Source organism: Neurospora tetraspora, assembly GCF_033439725.1.
Source record: "Neurospora tetraspora strain CBS 560.94 chromosome Unknown B0H65scaffold_11, whole genome shotgun sequence".
Lineage (NCBI taxonomy): Eukaryota > Fungi > Ascomycota > Sordariomycetes > Sordariales > Sordariaceae > Neurospora > Neurospora tetraspora.
The window spans coordinates 647,915-665,652 of NW_026944393.1; the positions used below are offsets into that span (position 1 = coordinate 647,915).

Genomic DNA, 17,738 nt, shown 5'->3' on the forward strand with positions numbered 1-17,738 from the left:
GCCATCTCATGGATGGAAGAGCCATGCTCAGTCTCCATTGCCCGCGCAAAGGAAAGAATTGGCCGTCTGACTGAGATAAAGGAAGAGCGGGACAGGCGTGAGCCGGAGCAGGGCAGGCATTCTCGGGCCTCATACAATGTTCTGATACTACGGATTCTCTTGCTCGTCTTCCTCAGTTAGTTCAAGATGTGCAGGTGCGCAAGACAGCCACCCCAGTCCAGGGGCAGGCCGGCACACTCACCGTCATCGCCAACCACTACACTTGAAGGAAGGATGTCCTTTCCATTACAACACCTGCAACCAAGAGCGAGCATTCAGATCAAGCAGTAACCGTAGTAGCCGTTGCGGAAGGTGCAGCAATCGGAAGGGCGGATGGCCAGGTATAAAGCTTCCCCCCCCCCCTGCGTTCATCTCATGATGTTCTTTTCTCTTTTTTTCTTCACCAGCGTTATTACCATTACCATGGTACCAATCCCCTACACATCACCCGATTTTGTTTACGCCGAGGGCCTCAGGGCCACCGCTCCCGACGCACCCGTATGGGTTGTGGTCGTCACTGTGGCCAGTGTCTTTTGGGTTCTCGCCCACCCCAAGGACCTCTGGTGGCCGTTGTTAGTCAACCTCACTCCATCCACAGCCCATATGAGCTAACCAAAGAATTAGTCGGTCACCTGGAGAAATCCTGGCGGAGCTCGAGCGCCTAGGAGAGAGTCCTCGGCCTGAGGAGCCGCTGCCTCCCGCGTGGGCGGTGGCAGTGCATCCGAGGTATGCCGTTCTGAGAGTAACCTTCTCGAGACCAATGACTTCCATGTACTGACCTTCTTCTTACACAGGGCCGTGCGACTCTCCAGTGGGTGCGCTCTGCCGCCTTGTGGGTGGGCGCCCTCTGGGCCAGTGCCCACTAGCGGTGGCCTGAGGTCCTCCAGCGGCGCAGTATAGTTTTCTTTCATCACTAACAAAAAAAAACGGCCTTCACGAAAGTGAGGGAACTTGGTTGGGGCGGGCAAAAAAAAAAAAAAAAAATTTGTTCTCACATATCCTGCGTCGCGGGAACACTCGACATCAGTCATCACTACACTTCTCAGGTATGTTCTCTCTCAGTCCCTTACACCCCTTCTCTTGCTCTGGCAATGATGTCTGACAGTCACGAAGGCAAGCTTCCTCAACCTCCTTGGCGCCCACGTGGATGCGTCGTTTTCTTCCATCAGCCTCAAGGACCTCATCCCTTTCGGCTCCCGCTTGGTGGCATTGGCGGATCCCTCTTTTCCAGCTTGCTTGAGTTCCTCTTCGAGTCGCTTCTCTTCGGCCTGTTTCTGGACTTCGGCCTGCTTCCGAGCTTCAGCTTGCTCGAGTTCCTCTTCGAGTCGCTTCTCTTCGGTCTGTTTCTGGGCTTTGGCCTCCATGTGTTGCTCTTCGAGCCGGTTCTGGGCTTCAACTTGCCTGTGTTCCTCATTGATCTGCTCCTCAAGGCACTCCCGGCCTTCTTCGGCCTGCTTCCGAGCTTCTTCGGCCTGCTTAGCTTCGACCCGGTCGCGTTCCTCGAGGCGTCTCTGAGCTTCTGTCCGCTTGCGCTCCTCATCGACTCTCTCTGCTCCTTAAGCCTCTTACCACCGAGGCCATACGACATCTTCAGTTCCATCTCGGACATCTCCCCGGGATCCGGAAGTTCCAGTCTTGTCATGCAGCAGCAATTGACGGGGGATCCGGGTCGCTTCCTTCTGTGGCTCGCATTTGGCACCCGCGAACACGAATACTCTCGGGTTCTCCAAACACAATCAACACAACAACTTTGACTTCAGGGTTGGTTTGGTCGATATTCTTTCAAGATAGCGGTGGGCAGCGCATTTTCAATCGATGGAGCTCGCTTTCGATTCGCGGCTGGCACATAACTCCTTATCTTTCTCTCATGCTCTCATCCAGTTCATTACGACCAGGTTCAGTCATCTGCGGCCTCTTCTCCTACAAACACAGTACATCACCACCGAAGAGAAAACAAAAGATTCCGCAGCACAGCTTCTGGACATGCACACCCATCTTGTTCTTCCGTTTGTCGGCTGGTTTGAACTCCATCAACCTTCCTCCACATTTTTTGACGACAAGGTTGTCTTTTCAAGCGACTGCTTTCAGGTTTCCAGCACCACCAATACCACGACCGCCTCTGGAGCCAGGTACGAGGGAGATACCGGTTGCGGCATGCTCTGAGTCTGCTCATTTGAGCTTCGGTCTTTTGCACTTGAAAGTTTCAGCGTTCGCACTTCAGAGGCCAACTACGACACATCACGCGGCAGCAACCCTGACAAAGTTTTACCTTTCTCACCATTTGCATTGACTAGTAATGCTCAAAATCATACAAACCCAACCGCGATATGCATGATTTCCGATTCATGGCTTGCCCGTGCGTCTAACAGCATTCGGCTCACGGCCACGGCAGCTTGAGCCCTTGGAATACCATTCTACGCTCAAGCAAGAACGATTGCAATACCATCATATACAGCAAACATCCACACCCTACTCGCATTGATGACACATCACATGATTTTCATCATATTCGTCTTGCGGACGTCGATGGCCGAAAGCTCAAGACAATATTGGAGCAGATTGGAAACCCAAGGCAGTGTTAGGATCCGCCTTTTAAAGAGCCGGAAAATCCCATGCAGATCTCCGCTGCTTCCCCCAAGAACGCAAGGGCATCCAGCGCAGCATCTTGTTACAACCTCACTATTCACAGCGGACTTGGAAATATTAAGAGGCATCTTCTTCACCAATAATACAATATTTGGGTACCAGTTTCCGACATAACACTTCTTATCTCTACGCTGTTTGCCCGGCACCGTTTCTTGGATCCAGTGGCGACCGTTTTGCACCCAGGCTCGTCTCTTTGGTTCCGCGTCCATCGATATGAATCTGGGAAATTTGGGTCATTTCGACCTGCAATGAGATTTGAGAGACGAGGGATGGGGACCATCGCAACTTGCGGCATGGGGCAGAATCTGTCGTGTTTGTGCGGTTCAGGTATGCCATCACCGTCATTGAACTGGTCCAACAACACGACCCCAGTTAGTTACCTGTACTGACATATTATCACAGGTACCGGGATTTTGGAATGGAAAATGGGCAAGAAAACACACACACACACACACACACACACACAAAGGGAATTGAGGACAGATCACAAGAATGGTGGAGGTTTCGGCAGGAAAGTGTTTGTGAAATCTGTTGTGCATTGCGAAAAAAAAAAAAAAAAAAAAAAAAAAAAAAAAAAAAAAAAAAAAAAAAAAAAAAAAAAAAGGAAGAAGGGAATTCGGGACAGGTCACAAGAGTGGTGGAAGTTTGGGCAGGAAAATGTTTGTGAAATATGTTGTGCATTGCGCAATTGTGCGGAGGCCTGGCTTTAATGGAGATCTTGGATGGAATCAAAGTTTGGAAAGGGAGCACCAAAGGATTTCGGGCGAGATTGTCGGGCGAGATTGTCGGGTGAGATTCTGGAATGAGTTTGGTAGCCACCTGACTTGGGGGGGGAGGGTTTTGAGGTACATGTGTGTGAACAAGAGGGCTTGTGTCGTGGACATTCTGGTTGAGTTGTGCAGAAATGAAGGACTGGAGCAACTGGAGGCAGATGATATCGGATGAGATTCGGGAGACAAACCTTGTGGTTAAGTGCGGGAGAATGAGAGATGATGTGTTGCTTGGAAAAGGAAGTACTCGGATGTGCGGGAAAACTGCCTGTCTATCGGTACCCTGAGAGCTGCGGTCATGGGACATATGCACCGGAGATAGCTGCATTGCACCCAAATATGCACACGCATAGCATGCCCGGAGAGTCAGAAAGTGTGAGTCGGAGACCGGACTCGGACACCGGACTCGAAACCAGTCAGGCAAGATACTTCTACCTCAACATCTGCGTTTTGATGCAGCCCGGTGGCGAGAAAGAGGGGGAAGCATGAACTGTTGGAATATTTCTCGCGACTTAAAACCCGACACCCGTTCTTCTTTTCTCCCTCCTTCACCAAACATCTTTCTCATCCATTCTCCCCATCATCAACACCCAGCAAAAGCTTGTCCCTATCATCAACACCCAGCAAAAACTTGTAAGTTCTATTGAGCATTGCTTCCCACTTACCAACATTGCTCCGCTAACCTTGAACTTCTGTCCACGAGCAGTTAAAGCCAAACCCATCATGTCGTCCATTCGGGCCACTTCCCCCGGGTATGACGCCCCGTTCGACCGACAACCTGAGCCTCGCGGTCCGTTCCTTGAGACGCACTACCCCCATTACGAAGACTGGAACAAGCACCTTGCCGATGATCTCAAAATCAAGAATAGTAACAATGAGTGGAAACACTCATTTCAAAAGATGACTTACTCTCTTCGCTCCTGGTTTCCCTATTTTTCCTCCAAAGAAGCACTTCAACAGCCACCTCCTCAACCGCCCGTCAAGCTCAGGCCGCCCCCAGAAGCGAAACGGAAGTTCAAATCCGTTCTCATTTCTCACCACTTCCGTGCCGAGATAACCCGGTATCTTGCCGAGTCCATCCACAATTGGGAGACTGTTAACCCGACGGAATGGTACATGGAGCTTCGCCATTTCTTCATCGATCTTCCCACGCAGCTCAGGGAGCTGGAGGAGCATTTGACTGGAACCTCCTCCATGTCCTCCATCAACGACAACGAAGAAAACCAGGCCGACACCCGCGCTCTGGCTAACTGGACCTCCTACCAACTACCCCCCGGCTTTGCCGGCCCTACTTCCGTCTCCGTCTACCCACACCGCCGCTATCCCAACCTCCGCCACAGCCGGCGGATCGTCTTCTCGCAACGTCTAAACATCAAAGACAACCACAACAGCGGGTGGCTGGCAGGCCGCTGGCTCGTAGTGGCCTACCTCTTTGCTGCGACCCCGGAAGCAGTCCAGGATCTGGACGTGAAGAGTATACTACTGTCTTCCTGCACCCCTGGCCGTGGTAACATAAACACCATGTCGTCTCTCAACGCTTACAATGCCGTCAATCCTCCATTGTCCATTTCGTCCGGCAGTCCAGAGTGGTGGTTGCTACCGACGAGAGATATCTTCTTCCAGCTTCAGCGTCGTTACGATCTGATGACCATGGCCGAGGCGAATACTACGGATGAGATGCTCGCCACAGCCTTCATCTCCCACTACCCCGATGTCTATCACAAGCCATTTGCCTACGGCTATGATTACGATTCCTCCGATGCCGACTACAAACGCCGGCTGCGTGACATGGAAGGGCGGCTGCGTGACATGGAAGGGCGGCTCCGTGACATGGAGCGGCCGCGACCTCTCCCATTTGTACGCGCGCGACATGGACATGGCCATGGAGTCGGCGGAGGTATCCTTCCGGAACTCAACGACCGTTGTCAGTGGATTGATCGGATGTGGCCGGTTTTGATGACGGGTCAGGACATAAAGAAGCAGACTGAGGGCGTGAAGACGGCTGGTACACCATGTGGAGATACATATGGTGCTTCGAGTACTACCTCCAGCATCTCTAGCATCTGCAGGACCCCCAGTACATCCAGTGCCTCTTCTCAAGATGGTTATAGTACCACCACCTTCGACGACGATGACGAAGGGACATGAAGTGATACCACCACCTCCGACGACGATGACAAAGGGAGTGAGTCCTTCCTCTTCAGTATGCTTATTGGCTTTATCGGTGTCGCCATTGTATGGAGCGAAATCTGTCCTAAGAACTAGCTCTTCTCCTACCTACGCTTCACAATGCCTTTGCAAAAGCTGAAAGACGTATTTCAACAAGCACATCCAGATTCATAGGTACCTACCTAGACAAACACTCAAGATTGACAAGACGTTGGTTCGCTGTCTACCTAACTCTAGAGAGTCATGCATGCGGACGGCAAATTTTCTTTTTGTTTTTGAAACAGGACCAGAAAGGTCTCTTATGATTGGTGGATTGGCATGTACCTAGCACAACCTTCACCTACAAAACTCGTTGAGGCCAGAAATTTTGAGAACGTCTACTTGGAGGTCATCGCTGTTTTAGTGGGTCATGTATAGTGTAGTACTAAGTTGCTCGACAACCCGCCGTTTCCAAACACACAAATAACACAAAATAATGCATGATCCTACAACTTTGAGGACTTTCACAACTATTACTACTTAATTTACCTTTTGAACGTTGTTATAATACCCTCAAAGCTCAGAGTGTCCGCGTGGTATTCCCCAAGTGGTCAAGTCCCGGCCCCGCTGGTTTACACCCACATACGTTACCGAATGTTTGTAAAATAAAATCGAACATGGACAGTCTACTACGACTTACGTCAGTTCGGGAAAGCTGTTACAGAACGGTGAGATATCTCGTACTGATCTAGTAACATATTGCTTACTGCCCAGGCTCTAATACTTGTTCTACGATCAAGGGTCCAAGGGGATAGATTGAATTTATACTAGAACACGGAAAAAAGGCGTCTAGATACGTGCATTAAGATATTGAAGGTGTGATTTCTTGACCCGGAACGTGTTCTGCTTATTTCTCACGACGGCTCCGTTACCTATCTGCTAAGTAGGTAAGTTTCCGCATAGGTACACATTACACCAATGCCTCACAGGCTAGATGACCGGTCGTGAGGACATTCTGGTCTCCGGATGACATGACTGGCAGCACTTCCTCCTTATGGGGACCTGAAATATGGGAAGAAACAGAGAAACTTCCACTGCAAGTTGGTCTTCCCTGTAGACCACTACATGTAGTTGAACTATTATTTGCACCTCCATTTGCACCTCTATTTGCACTTCCAACCCCCAGCCAGCACCGTGCAGGTTACGCCCAAACATTAGGCGCTAGGTATGTCTGGGAAACGGGACCAAACGTTGAGCATGGCCTCGTGGATATTAGCTAGCTAGGAACGGAGAAAAGAACGAGCAAAGCGAGGAAGAAGGAAATGAGGGGAAAAGACAAAAGGGGTAGAATACCAAATGAAGGCGAAATAGGGTACACTAGGGTTGGGTATTTACCTACCTACCTTCATCCACAACAACTACCTCTACAATTTTTTGGACCCTGAGGTGGTTTAGCCATCTCAAAGACCAGTTCGGCTACCTACAAGGACCAGCTCCAGTCGGCTAGGTACCTTGATGAAGGAATCAAGCGCTTGTAACAACGTAGCGGAATTTTTCTCTGCATCTGTCTACGCAAAGGGGCAACTGTTAATATACCTTAATCTCTTTAATAACATGGGGATAAGATTAGCTTATTCTGAACCGGACGGAAGTGTTCCTACCACATAGCACCGCAGCTGGTGGGTGGTGGATAGCACGGTCCTCTGGGTAGCAGCCGTAGAGGTAGGTAGGTACCAGTACCTACGGGTTCCGTTGCGGACGTTCTCAGCCAGTAATTGCCGCGCTGGCTCCCCGAGGTTCTGACCGCCGACGCTTGTGTTGACGGAGATTCCTCTGTTGTTGCGGCTGTGGTTGTTGACGCCTGTGTTGACGGAGTATGGAGGCTATGCTTCGGCCAGTGGCTATATTCTCGGTTAGCTGATTCCAACACACCCTCGAAATATCGCGTAACAATGAATGAGAGTTGAAGCTAGAGGTAACTTACAAGAACCACCATGACTTACTCCGGCTTAACAAACCACTCAACTCCCACCATGTCGCAGGTGGTGCGGGATTGGCAACAGGGATCGGCTTCAAGGCGCTGTCAGTGGTCGATCCGTGATCTGGTCTTGCTTCCTCCAGCACAAATACAAATACAAACACAGGAATGTGGCCCGACGACTGGTTGATGCTTTGGCCGACACCGGCGCCACCCTCCGAAGTCCGTTGGTATGCTGGCCACGGTCCAAGTGGCGGACTAGGTTCCATCTCCGCTTCTGGCGCTGGTGTCGGTGATATAGAAACGCTGACACTGCCAAGCTATCTGTTGGTTACATCGATATTGACACTTAGACTAATGGGTTTGATGTTCTGGCTGAGTCGGAATGAAGCGTAGACGCCCTTGTACGCCATGAGGAGCAGATCAAGCTCTCGATTGGACACCACAGGGGAATTCGGAACGGGTGGAAGGCTTTCGAAGGGGCCGGGGCAGAGGGGATTTGGAACGGGCTTCCGAAGCCGACTGCCCTCGCTGGCGGAGCAAGTGATTGAGAAAGCTCATGCACTCGAGCACGTGGTTGTCCCAAGGAGACCTCTTCTCGACATTCCTCAAAGAAACATACGCACCTAGCGTTCGCTCTTGTCTTTTGTTGGGTTGAAGTAAGCCCAGATGATCATGGGCAGAACAACCCAAAAGGGCATTCGCCTGAAGAAGCCAGTGCGCCACTGGAACCTGCCTTTGGAAATGGAGGATTCGAGGTAAGCCCTCAGAGACTGGAGACGAACTTTGCTAGTGGGCCTGATGGTAATGTGAAAGACGTTCTTCCTCTCGCCACCAAGCTTGCGGCCCAGGTCGTTCCGAGAATGGGAACGGGATGTAATGTTGCGAACATCCAATATCCATTCAAGGATCCCTGAGCCGGAGCCGGAGCCCGAGCCTGAGCCCGAGCCCGAGCCGGAGCGACAAAGTAGCTCCCGATGGACAGACCTTGTCGTAAACGACGGCGCCGGTGGGTTCAGGGCAATGTCGTACTGGAAAACATCCATATTGGCGATCCTGGTGATGTAACAAGGTAGCCAGTTATCTGGCCAGTAATCGATATGGGGTTCAACGTGGTGTGTTGTATTGAGTACGAAGGTCTGCAGACCTGGAATCTGGGTAAAAATCCCGCACAGAGCTGGCCATATCCAGGCGGTCAGCGGCACGTGCACAAGTGGACCCTTCTGGCCTCTGACAGGTGACGGGATACTGGTTGATGGCGACCCTGATGCTGGTGCCTTCGGTGTTGAAGCCGCCTCGAATGGCAAAGGTGCTGCTGATGTCGGTCTTGAGGTAGGCGTCGGTGAGGCTCATAGACGTCAGACGCGTCGAGTCGAAGCGAAAATGTGTCCACAGAGGCGTAGAACTCCTAGAGGGCGGGAGAGAATTGGAAGGAATGGTCCTAGCTACCTCTGCTGGTGCTATACGTGGGATTGCGAGACGTCTCACGGGTCAAGCACCTGGGGCTGCTGGGTGTGTTGTGGAGGAGTGTGCGGCCAGGCGGTGTCGACTGAGGCGCACATGGCAGCCATGGACGGCATGCCTGTGGCCGCTGTGCTTGTTGCCTTCATGTTCTGTGGCGTTGCGATTGCGGCGGCGGAGGACTGAGACTGGGATGTGTTCTCCGGGAAGGCCGCGAAGAGATGGAGCGCATGATGCGAGTTCAGGAAGATGTCGTAGTGGAAGGGATGGGTGACCTCTTTCTCCACCAGCGTGCACGGCTCGCAGAGTTGGAAGAGGGAGAACGAGAAGAATGTGCCTGCCGTCTTGGTGGGAGAAAAGAGTGTCAAACGGTTCTCCACCACCGTGCCAGGCTCGCAGTTGCCGTTCTTGTCTCCCTTCTCGGGGAAGAAGCGAATGTTGGTCTGCCCAGGCAGATTCATCGAATCGCCTTTCTTGGATTTGTACAGCTGGCGATGCTCCTGGGGCACGCTTGGTGGCCACAATCACCCGCCGTAATCCTGGCATTCTTCTTGGTTCTGTCCTTGTAGACCTTCTCGATGGCCTCCACCTCCTGCTTGATGACGTGTGCGCCTGACCCAGGCGATGCAATCCATGCATGCCTATTCTCTCATCGCCCGTCTTCGCAAGGCGAACAGACAAAATACGGCCAACGCACAAGTCAACAGTTATCCTCAAGCCGATATCCATGCCGAAGACGGACAGGAGTGGCGTTGCTTCTTCGATGTTTTGTAGTTCACCAATGGCGGCAAACTGGCACTCGGAGACGCCGTCGCGGAAGTAGTAGATATCCTCTACCTCCCTGCCGCTGAGAGGAGAATAGGTTTCGTGGGTGCCCTGACTGATCTGGAGACGAGGAAATGCCCGGCCTGTTCACCATCCGTCACTGGTTAGCTTGTTTGTACCAACTAGCACAGTCTGATATTCGACAAAAGGTGTAGCGATATGGGCTGTGAATAGAGTGAGGTTGACCTACCGGAACGGCCACGCCAGGCCCCGTGGGTAGACGAGAGCCCAACATGGGAGGAAGGCCAACGCGGCCAGGACCAAGTCGGCCCTGCCGGGCCAGAGGCGGGTGAGGCGCGCCGTGACGCTTTGAAAAACGCTGTGAGTTGGCAGGGAAAAGGTCATGGAGATCGGCGTCGAGGATGGGGCTCGGACTTCTGGAGCCGCTCAGGGAAACTCTAACAGCTGACGGACTCATTCGTCAGCTTTCAGCATTCCAAGACAGCACACAGCAGCTCCATGAGGTTGACCTACAGTGGCCAGCTGGATTCTGGAACCGGGAGGCGAGTACCGAAGGTGAAGGCATCGGGCCAGGAGGTACTCGGTCTCACGATTGGCAAACTCATCGTACTGGTACGGAGTCGCCTCGACCCAACCCTCAAGCTTGGGGGGGAACGACCTGCTCAACGGGGGCAGGGGCGCCGTTCTCCGCGTTGTTGGAGTGATGGTCAGCGTGGTCGTTGGTCTCAGTGAGTGCCGACTGAAGAGTAAGTGCACTGGCGGATGGCGAAAGAGGTGTCGGTATTTGAAGAAGAGAAGAAGAGGATGCTGATGAGGAGAAAAGAAATCGAGACGAATGGCTGGGGGGAGAGGGAATGTTAAGGCTTTTCTGGCCCGCTTGGGTGCCCTGACTGATCTGTGAACTTGGAAGCATCCCGTTTGCTCACCTTCCTTCACAGCCTGGCTCACCAGCTGGAAATACTTAGTATTCGGAAGAATATGGCTAGCAGCGAGATCCGTGAGATTGATAACAAGATTGCCAATCTGCACGGCATTAGCTTTGAGGGGGGAAGGGGACCAAAGTGAAGGAAGTGGGATAGAGATCATTCCCGACCGAGGCATTGGTAGGTAGTCTCGCCTTCAGAATGCCTTCTAAACACCATTAACGCCAGCCAGCCCGCCGACGTCAATGTCAACATCCAACACCAACACCAACGCCACAAGCAACTAGTGACCAGTGTCTAGGTATCTTAGTAATGTGTCTGGTTACTCTGGTATGTATGTACAGACAATAACTGAGACTACCTACCTTACCTAAGCGGAACCAAAGCCGCACTCATTACTTATTCCTCCCCCCAAAAGGCCAAAACCTCAACCGTTCGACGAATCACCAAACGACTTCCCCTTCCGTCCTCACCTGCATCAGCATCAGCATCAGGGCGTGAAGGCGGCCAAGCCAGGGGTCTGGTCTTTTCCCTCCCAACCAGACTTCCCAAGTGATTGCCTCCCTCCCCAAGAACGTGGGTGGGTGTCATGCCTAGTGTAAGCCTCCCCGAGTCCTCCAAGTTTCCTCCAACGTAACCCTCCATCATACTCCATTGTCCGTGCCCTTTCTTGCGAACCGTTGAAGGTAGAACCTGTATATGTGTGTGTGTGTAGTTGCGCACCAATCAGAGGGGACTAGACTACCTAGGTATAGCAGGTGTAGAGGTCCCTTATTGCTTCACATACATACATATTCGGGCTGCTGTACATACCTATGTGCACGGATATGGCTGTTTTAGATGTGAATAATAATGGGAGTGATGTTGGCTGCACTAGATATGATGCGGCTGGCTTTTCGTGTGTGAGTACATCACTGAGTCCTGGTACATCCGAGGTATATGCTCCTCGGAATATGTATGTATGCAAGGTACCTTAGTGTAGAAGCTGTTCGTTGGCATGCGCACATAAAATGCCGCAATCCCTCGCGGATTTGGGCTGTATACTGTAATAGCTCGCAGGACAAACCTCCCTCATCTCTCCTCTCGATGCGTGGTGTTCCCTCATTGAGAATTTTGACTGTCTCGATTCGTTAATACCTAGGTAGAGATACTCAATCGTTCTTCGACATATCCATGTTGTACTCTTCCAAGCCGCAATTCGATTGATACCTTACCTACTCAGGAGACGGTTTTTCTTGAATCTCGGACTATCGACCGACTGTTTGGAGTCACAGCGACGGCAACCATCCCATCCAGTCATTCCCATGCTGACCCGCCCATGTCGTTTTCCTTGTGAGCCCGTTGTACTTCATCAAACGCCCCGGGATCCAATTGGTTCATGGAGCAATTCGTCAAAAAGAATTCAATCTGCTGATACTTGCATTTGCCAACCAAAACATTGCACCCAGCCCTGACTTCATTGGTGCCTCAGTTTGGACGAATTGTGGAATTTGATAAAATGGTTCGCGGACGGCCCTGCCTGGCTGCTTGCCTACCACTACATACCTAGGTAGGTGCTTGCTTGCTTGGTACATACTGCTTGCTGCACGATGTGCGTACAGTAGGATGTGATGCTACCGCTGTTACCTCATGTTATACATGTCGTGCGAGGTGAAGTATACTGTATAGTGCTACCTCGGCCTGCTGGCCCCGATGTTAGGTAGGCAGACGCAAGGCAAGAAAGGATAGAATTGGCCGCCAGTCTTTGTTGTTGTTGGTCCCTTGCAATGGGCGGGCATATCCAAGAATGTTTGAACTGCTTCCCATGCATCACCATGAATTGGAAACTCGCGGATCTGCTGGACTTCCCGGTCAGTCACGCTTTGGTGAAATCTCGGAATCGAGAGTGTCAATCCGTGGGTTTCACTGATATCATCCCACGAGTTCATCAATTCCACATGCAGTATCCCATAAACCGTGTTACGCAACCGCAAGCTTGGCCTCCAACTGGTGTTTAACCTGTGTTCAATTCCCACAAATTAACCAACCCATGCAGCGGCTTGAGCGGCTCGAACGGTTCGATATTGCATCTGCAACTTCGCATCCTGCAGTGACAGGGTAGACGACGGTAGGCTAGCCTGCACGAGGCGATCACGGGGCTTGCTGCACTTTGCCTTTGCAGGGCAGGGCAGGGCATGGCATCCACGCGGCTCGGGGACAGGGACGGGGACGGGGGAAGTCGGTACCCGTAGTACCTGGGGGTATGGCAGGGGGGAAGCACAGCGTGTTGTGTGTGATGGGATCGTATAAACCCAGGGGCAACGGGAAAGAAAAGGAACAGGAGGAATCAAGTGAAGGACCAAAGGATTTGCTGCTCTTGTTCTTGACTCTGGTCTCGTGTTTGAGTTCGTGAGCTTCATTGGGAACTCGGTGAAGAATTGTTCTTCTCTGGTGGAGACATGAATCTGGACCAAAGTCTGGGAAAGACAAGGTTCCCACGGAGCACAAGGGCCATGAGACACCAACCAAGGATCATGAAGCCCAAAGCTAAACAGAAAAGGGCAAGTTCAAGACTGGGCAATGCAAAAGGCTGTAAAAGGGAATGAATGGAGCGTGTGCCCAGCGTGCCCAATCTCACCCATGTATCCCGGATTATAAGACCGAGGTACGTGTATGTACAGTCCGATACTGGTAATCTGTTTTTGACCATTATTTATGCATTTTAAAGTACCATTGCGGCGTTCAGGATGGGTTGGCATGTGTCTTACTGGGGTACAGAGCTAACAAACAAACCAGCATTGGACTGTATGAAGATATCAGCAAGCAGGCTGTGAGCAGGTGAATCGTTCTGCTTGTGTGTGTACATGCAAGCAGAAAGGCATGAAAGGAGCATGAAGAAGTCAATAGCGATGTAACAGATAGAAGCCAAATGTCGAGCTCACTGAGGTCTGAAAACGGCTGTAGACTCACCTTGCCCAACTTTGCTGGTTTTGACCATTGCTTTCGTGGTCCCAGAGTCATGCTTTCCGGACAGCATGGTTTCCCAAGGTCGAAACCGCCCCGAAGCGGCGAACACGGGTGCCTTTGACGGCTTGAACGGAAGAAGTTGCTACACGTGTAGACGTTCACGGCGTGGAGCACCGACTGCGGAGCCTAAGTGTGGAGAGACAGGCCCCATCCGGAATCCGGGGTCCGGGGTAAATACCGGGTCTCAGCGGGTCCGCGGGGCAGAAGATGTGGATTCGCCGTGGCCCCTCCGGCCCCGGTCCGGCCAGGCTCCAAAGCGTGTGTTGCCAGGCCGTTGACTTGGAGTTCTGTTGAGATGCGTGTCAGCGTGTCGGAGTGGTCTACCTCTAGTGTCAAATGCTAGCCTACGGTCCGAGAAAGGAGAGATCTAGAGGGCACTCGGCTCAAGTCCAATGTCCATGCCCCCCCACTGCCAGAACGGGCCCGCCAGAACCGCGGGGCACTGTTGGAGAAGCCCTCATCATCAGGACCCCAATGTACACTACGACTCCAACCCGAGGATCAAGAACCATCCCGTCATCTCGATTCCCTCTTCAGGGTCTTGAAAGGGTCTTCTCCAAGACGTCCCCTTTTCTTTCAATGAAAGTCATGTTGGACAAGTATCGCGGGGCAAATGGCGATTTACCCCTCGCTAGCGATAAGGTACCTGAATCCCCCCTGGCGACCCCTCCATTCATGCGCCCCTCCGAGACAGGGCACCACTTCTTGGAATTGGGACGGACGGGCGGGCAAGATGGGATGGAGGGGTAGCTTCACCATGTCTACTACTTACAAAGCATCTCATCTTCTCCAAGGAAATGCTTCCCATGATGAATCCACTGAGGTCAGTAGTCAATGGAGGACAGGTTTGTTAGTCTCAATGCAGGCACATGGTAGGCACATTTGTTAGGCAGCATAGGCGGCAACGCAGCCTTATTGCAGTGCACTGCCGACGGAAGCATGGATGGAATTGCATGCCTGCAATGCCTGAACCTGCAGTCAGGCTGCGTGCTGCGCCACGATCCCGTCACGTCCGTCACGTTGGTGAACGACTGACTGCATTGGAAGCTTTCTAATAGTCTTTCCAGTATCAGCTAGTGCACTTTTTGGGCTTTCTGGGTCCAGTCCGATGTTGCAGTGGGGTGCCATGTTGGGGGTCACATTTGTTCACTTTTGAAGTCCGTCTCTCCAGTGCACCTACCACCAGACCTTGGGCCTCGTTTCATACTGCCCTGACGGCGTAATTGGCCTCAATTGAGGAATCAATTGCGCCGAGTTCATTGTGTACCTGATTAGGGTCAGTTCCGGGGGTGCAGGGCCCGGGGCCGGCGAGAGGCCCCCGCATGTTAGTTAGTTATTGAGAAAGTTGTACGTAGTTTTGATATCTAAATGTCGTAGTATTGAATTGGTCATGGCTTGTGTGTACACAGTAAGCGCGAGGCAGGTACCGCAGACGCCAAACTTGGCAGCTCAGCATCGTGGGGCCACCTACGCCAAAGGCCGATGCCCGGATCTGTGTGGTCAGGCACAAGTCGTTTTACTATCAATTGCGCAAGCATCGCACTATGGATGGTGGTGAGCTTGGTCCACAGTGATGTGGTCACGGTACCGACCACAGTAAGTGCGCTTCGGATTTTAACTGTGTGTTTCGACCGCTGGAATATCCCACTGGTTGACACACTGTGCCCTTTACCTAGGTCCGATCGCTCTGCAGTCAGCGAATGTTCCTGGCCGCTCACAGAGCCCTGGATCCCTGATCAGCTTCTCAGGGACTTGTTGTCAGGGTTGGTTCGTAACGTCAATGTTATTAATAGTGCCGATCGGGAGAACCCCGGATCTTTGGATCAGGTGTTGTTGATAAGAACGATGATGGCAGTTTGATAGGGAAGAAAAGCCCTGTCTCTCTTTGTCCGCCACGCAAGATTCTTCCAAATGGATGCCGAGATTGGTGCAAACTGCGAACCATGGGTGTAAGAATCCGGAAACAAAAAAGGGAAAAACTATCCAAGGACGACATTTGATGCCGATTGCAAATGAAACCTTGTGCTGCATCTAATCTGGCCATCTTGCCTTGTTCCAAACCCCCAAACCTCCAATGGTTCCACTGACAATGGAATGCCACGGGCCGCGACTTGCGCCAGCTTTCGGAACGATCAGGTTCGGGGCTCGTCTCGCCAGAGACCATCACAGATAGGTACTGCCATTGAACCCAGACGTGGTTATAAGTTCAAACCCTGTGGCGGCAAAGTGAAGCTCTCAATGCTATGTCCGGACAATACCCGTTTAGGGCAGCCTACCTAGGCATGAACCAATTTCGATAGGATGCCCTCGGATGCCATGCTATGCGCTGCAGTGCCCTGTTGGTGCCGATGGCTCCCACTTGCAGTAGACAGTACATGGTGTGTACATGAATCCAGTCAACCAGTTGCAGTCAACGGCTCGCACCGAAGAAGCATTGGCACAGCACTGGCATGGCACCAACGCGTGGCAAACACACAGATGGAAAAGCCTCACTGGCGTCGATTTTGCCCCTCCGTCACCCCCATCCCGAGAGATGGTGTGAACCGTTTGGCTGGGAGATTGGGTCCATCGCCAATTGGGGCCCTTGGCGCAGAGGCGTGAGAATGGAAGGGTGAAGATGATATCAGACCTGCGAAGAAAAGGCAACTGCGGAATTGGGAATGGCAATGCCATTGATTGGGAGAGCTGGTAATTGGGCCTCTTCTCTGGGCCTCATGTCGGAATGTGGAAAGTGCCGTGACCTGTTCTGTCAAATCGATGAGAAGGGCAGTTTAGCGAGTCGGGATGCCGATAAAAGGAAAAGGGCCGTTGCGAACCCGTGACGGGAGCTTGGAGAATTCATCATGTATGTATGCCACATCTCAAAGGCAAAGTTAACTTGCGAGGCATCGGAACCAAAGTATCAAGAAGCTGTCGTGAGACTGTGAACAAAGTGACAAAAAGGTGAACGAATGGGAGAACGTGCAGAAAGATGCATCAGGCTAGTACAAAGGCGGGAAGGCTGCGATGAGACTGGCCAATCAGAGCGAGGCTTGTCCAACGCCCTAGCAATGAATGGAGCGGGCAAGTCAAAGAGCCAAAGGCAGAGCATGCAGAGGTACCAAGGTACCACGGCAGAGGTGTTTCAGTGGAATGAGCAACGGTGATAACGACCATGTTTTGAAGATGGTATACAAACACAAAGTGCCTGAAGATGAGAGGAAAGCAAAAAAGTAGGCAACTAGCTGGCTGCTACTGATGTTGTCGTTTCGGGGTGAATCTGGAGGCTCAACTTGGCCGGCCTGTTGCAGTCGCAGATTGGCTATCGGTCCGGTGCCTATCAGATAGAAGGATACATAAACCCATTGACTCACCGGGTGGACGAACAGACACTGATGTCATTTTCCATCTCCAAAGTCTGTTGCACATCGTGACCACGCCGCGGACAAATTGGTCGTCTGCGATACTAGAACTGAAGCTCTAAGAGAGTCCAAGAGGCCACGCCTTCCGTGTTCGGTTCGAGTGGGAGATGGCCTCTTCAAGTTGTCTCGAGGGAAAGAGCCACTGTGCGAGATGCTGTTGCAGAACAGGAGTGGCAGCCGAATGACTCCACTCTTGGACGCTTCATTGTCTTCTGTCATTGGTCATGGAATGATTGGATCGTTTCCATTGGCTGACCCCGATTGACAGGGTCCAGCAAGACTTAGCAGGTACGAAGACGAACATCAACGGGGTCACCTGCGCAACTCTGGCGACCGAAGACGGCCGGTAACAGGTGGATCGGCCTGCCACTTGCGCGATCGAGGTATTGCTCCGGTACCAGTGCAGGCCAGTGCAAGCGGTCTCCAGCAGAGGGACCAGAGGAGGTCAGGGCGCCATGGTGTGTTACAGTTTCACAGGGGTTCTGCTCCAAGTGGTTCTGGTTGTGATGTGATGCTTCGACAATATCAACAACGGCGACGGGAATTATAGTGGTGCAATATATGTATGCGCTTTTATAGA

At 52.0% G+C, this 17,738-nt stretch overlaps 3 protein-coding genes across 3 annotated transcripts; 1 reads left to right on the forward strand and 2 right to left on the reverse strand.

Moving 5' to 3' along the window:
- Positions 1-659: 659 nt before the first annotated feature.
- Positions 660-1,681, reverse strand: B0H65DRAFT_447083 (uncharacterized protein; the record flags this gene model as incomplete). The annotated part of the gene is made up of 4 exons (XM_062825846.1): positions 660-952; positions 1,110-1,198; positions 1,219-1,588; positions 1,609-1,681. 4 exons carry the CDS (start codon positions 1,679-1,681, stop codon positions 660-662), a joined length of 825 nt encoding a protein of 274 aa, XP_062676594.1.
- Positions 1,682-3,785: 2,104 nt separating this feature from the next.
- B0H65DRAFT_82834 (uncharacterized protein) lies at positions 3,786-5,813 on the forward strand. The gene is made up of 2 exons (XM_062831463.1): positions 3,786-4,088; positions 4,162-5,813. Exons 1-2 carry the CDS (start codon positions 3,941-3,943, stop codon positions 5,601-5,603), a joined length of 1,590 nt encoding a protein of 529 aa, XP_062676595.1. The 5' UTR covers positions 3,786-3,940; the 3' UTR covers positions 5,604-5,813.
- Positions 5,814-8,207: 2,394 nt separating this feature from the next.
- On the reverse strand, positions 8,208-10,285 carry B0H65DRAFT_447086 (uncharacterized protein; the record flags this gene model as incomplete). The annotated part of the gene is made up of 5 exons (XM_062825847.1): positions 8,208-8,637; positions 8,729-8,989; positions 9,070-9,552; positions 9,632-9,927; positions 10,058-10,285. The coding sequence occupies 5 exons, from the start codon at positions 10,283-10,285 to the stop codon at positions 8,208-8,210; spliced, it is 1,698 nt and encodes a 565-aa protein (XP_062676596.1).
- Between the last annotated feature and the right edge of the window lie 7,453 nt (positions 10,286-17,738).

Coding starts and splice junctions, on each gene's coding strand:
- B0H65DRAFT_82834 (XM_062831463.1), top strand. CDS start 3,941: ATGAACTGTTGGAATATTTCTCGCGACTTAAAACCCGACACCCGTTCT. Junction 4,089..4,161: donor TCAACACCCAGCAAAAACTT/GTAAGTTCTATT, acceptor GTCCACGAGCAG/TTAAAGCCAAACCCATCATG.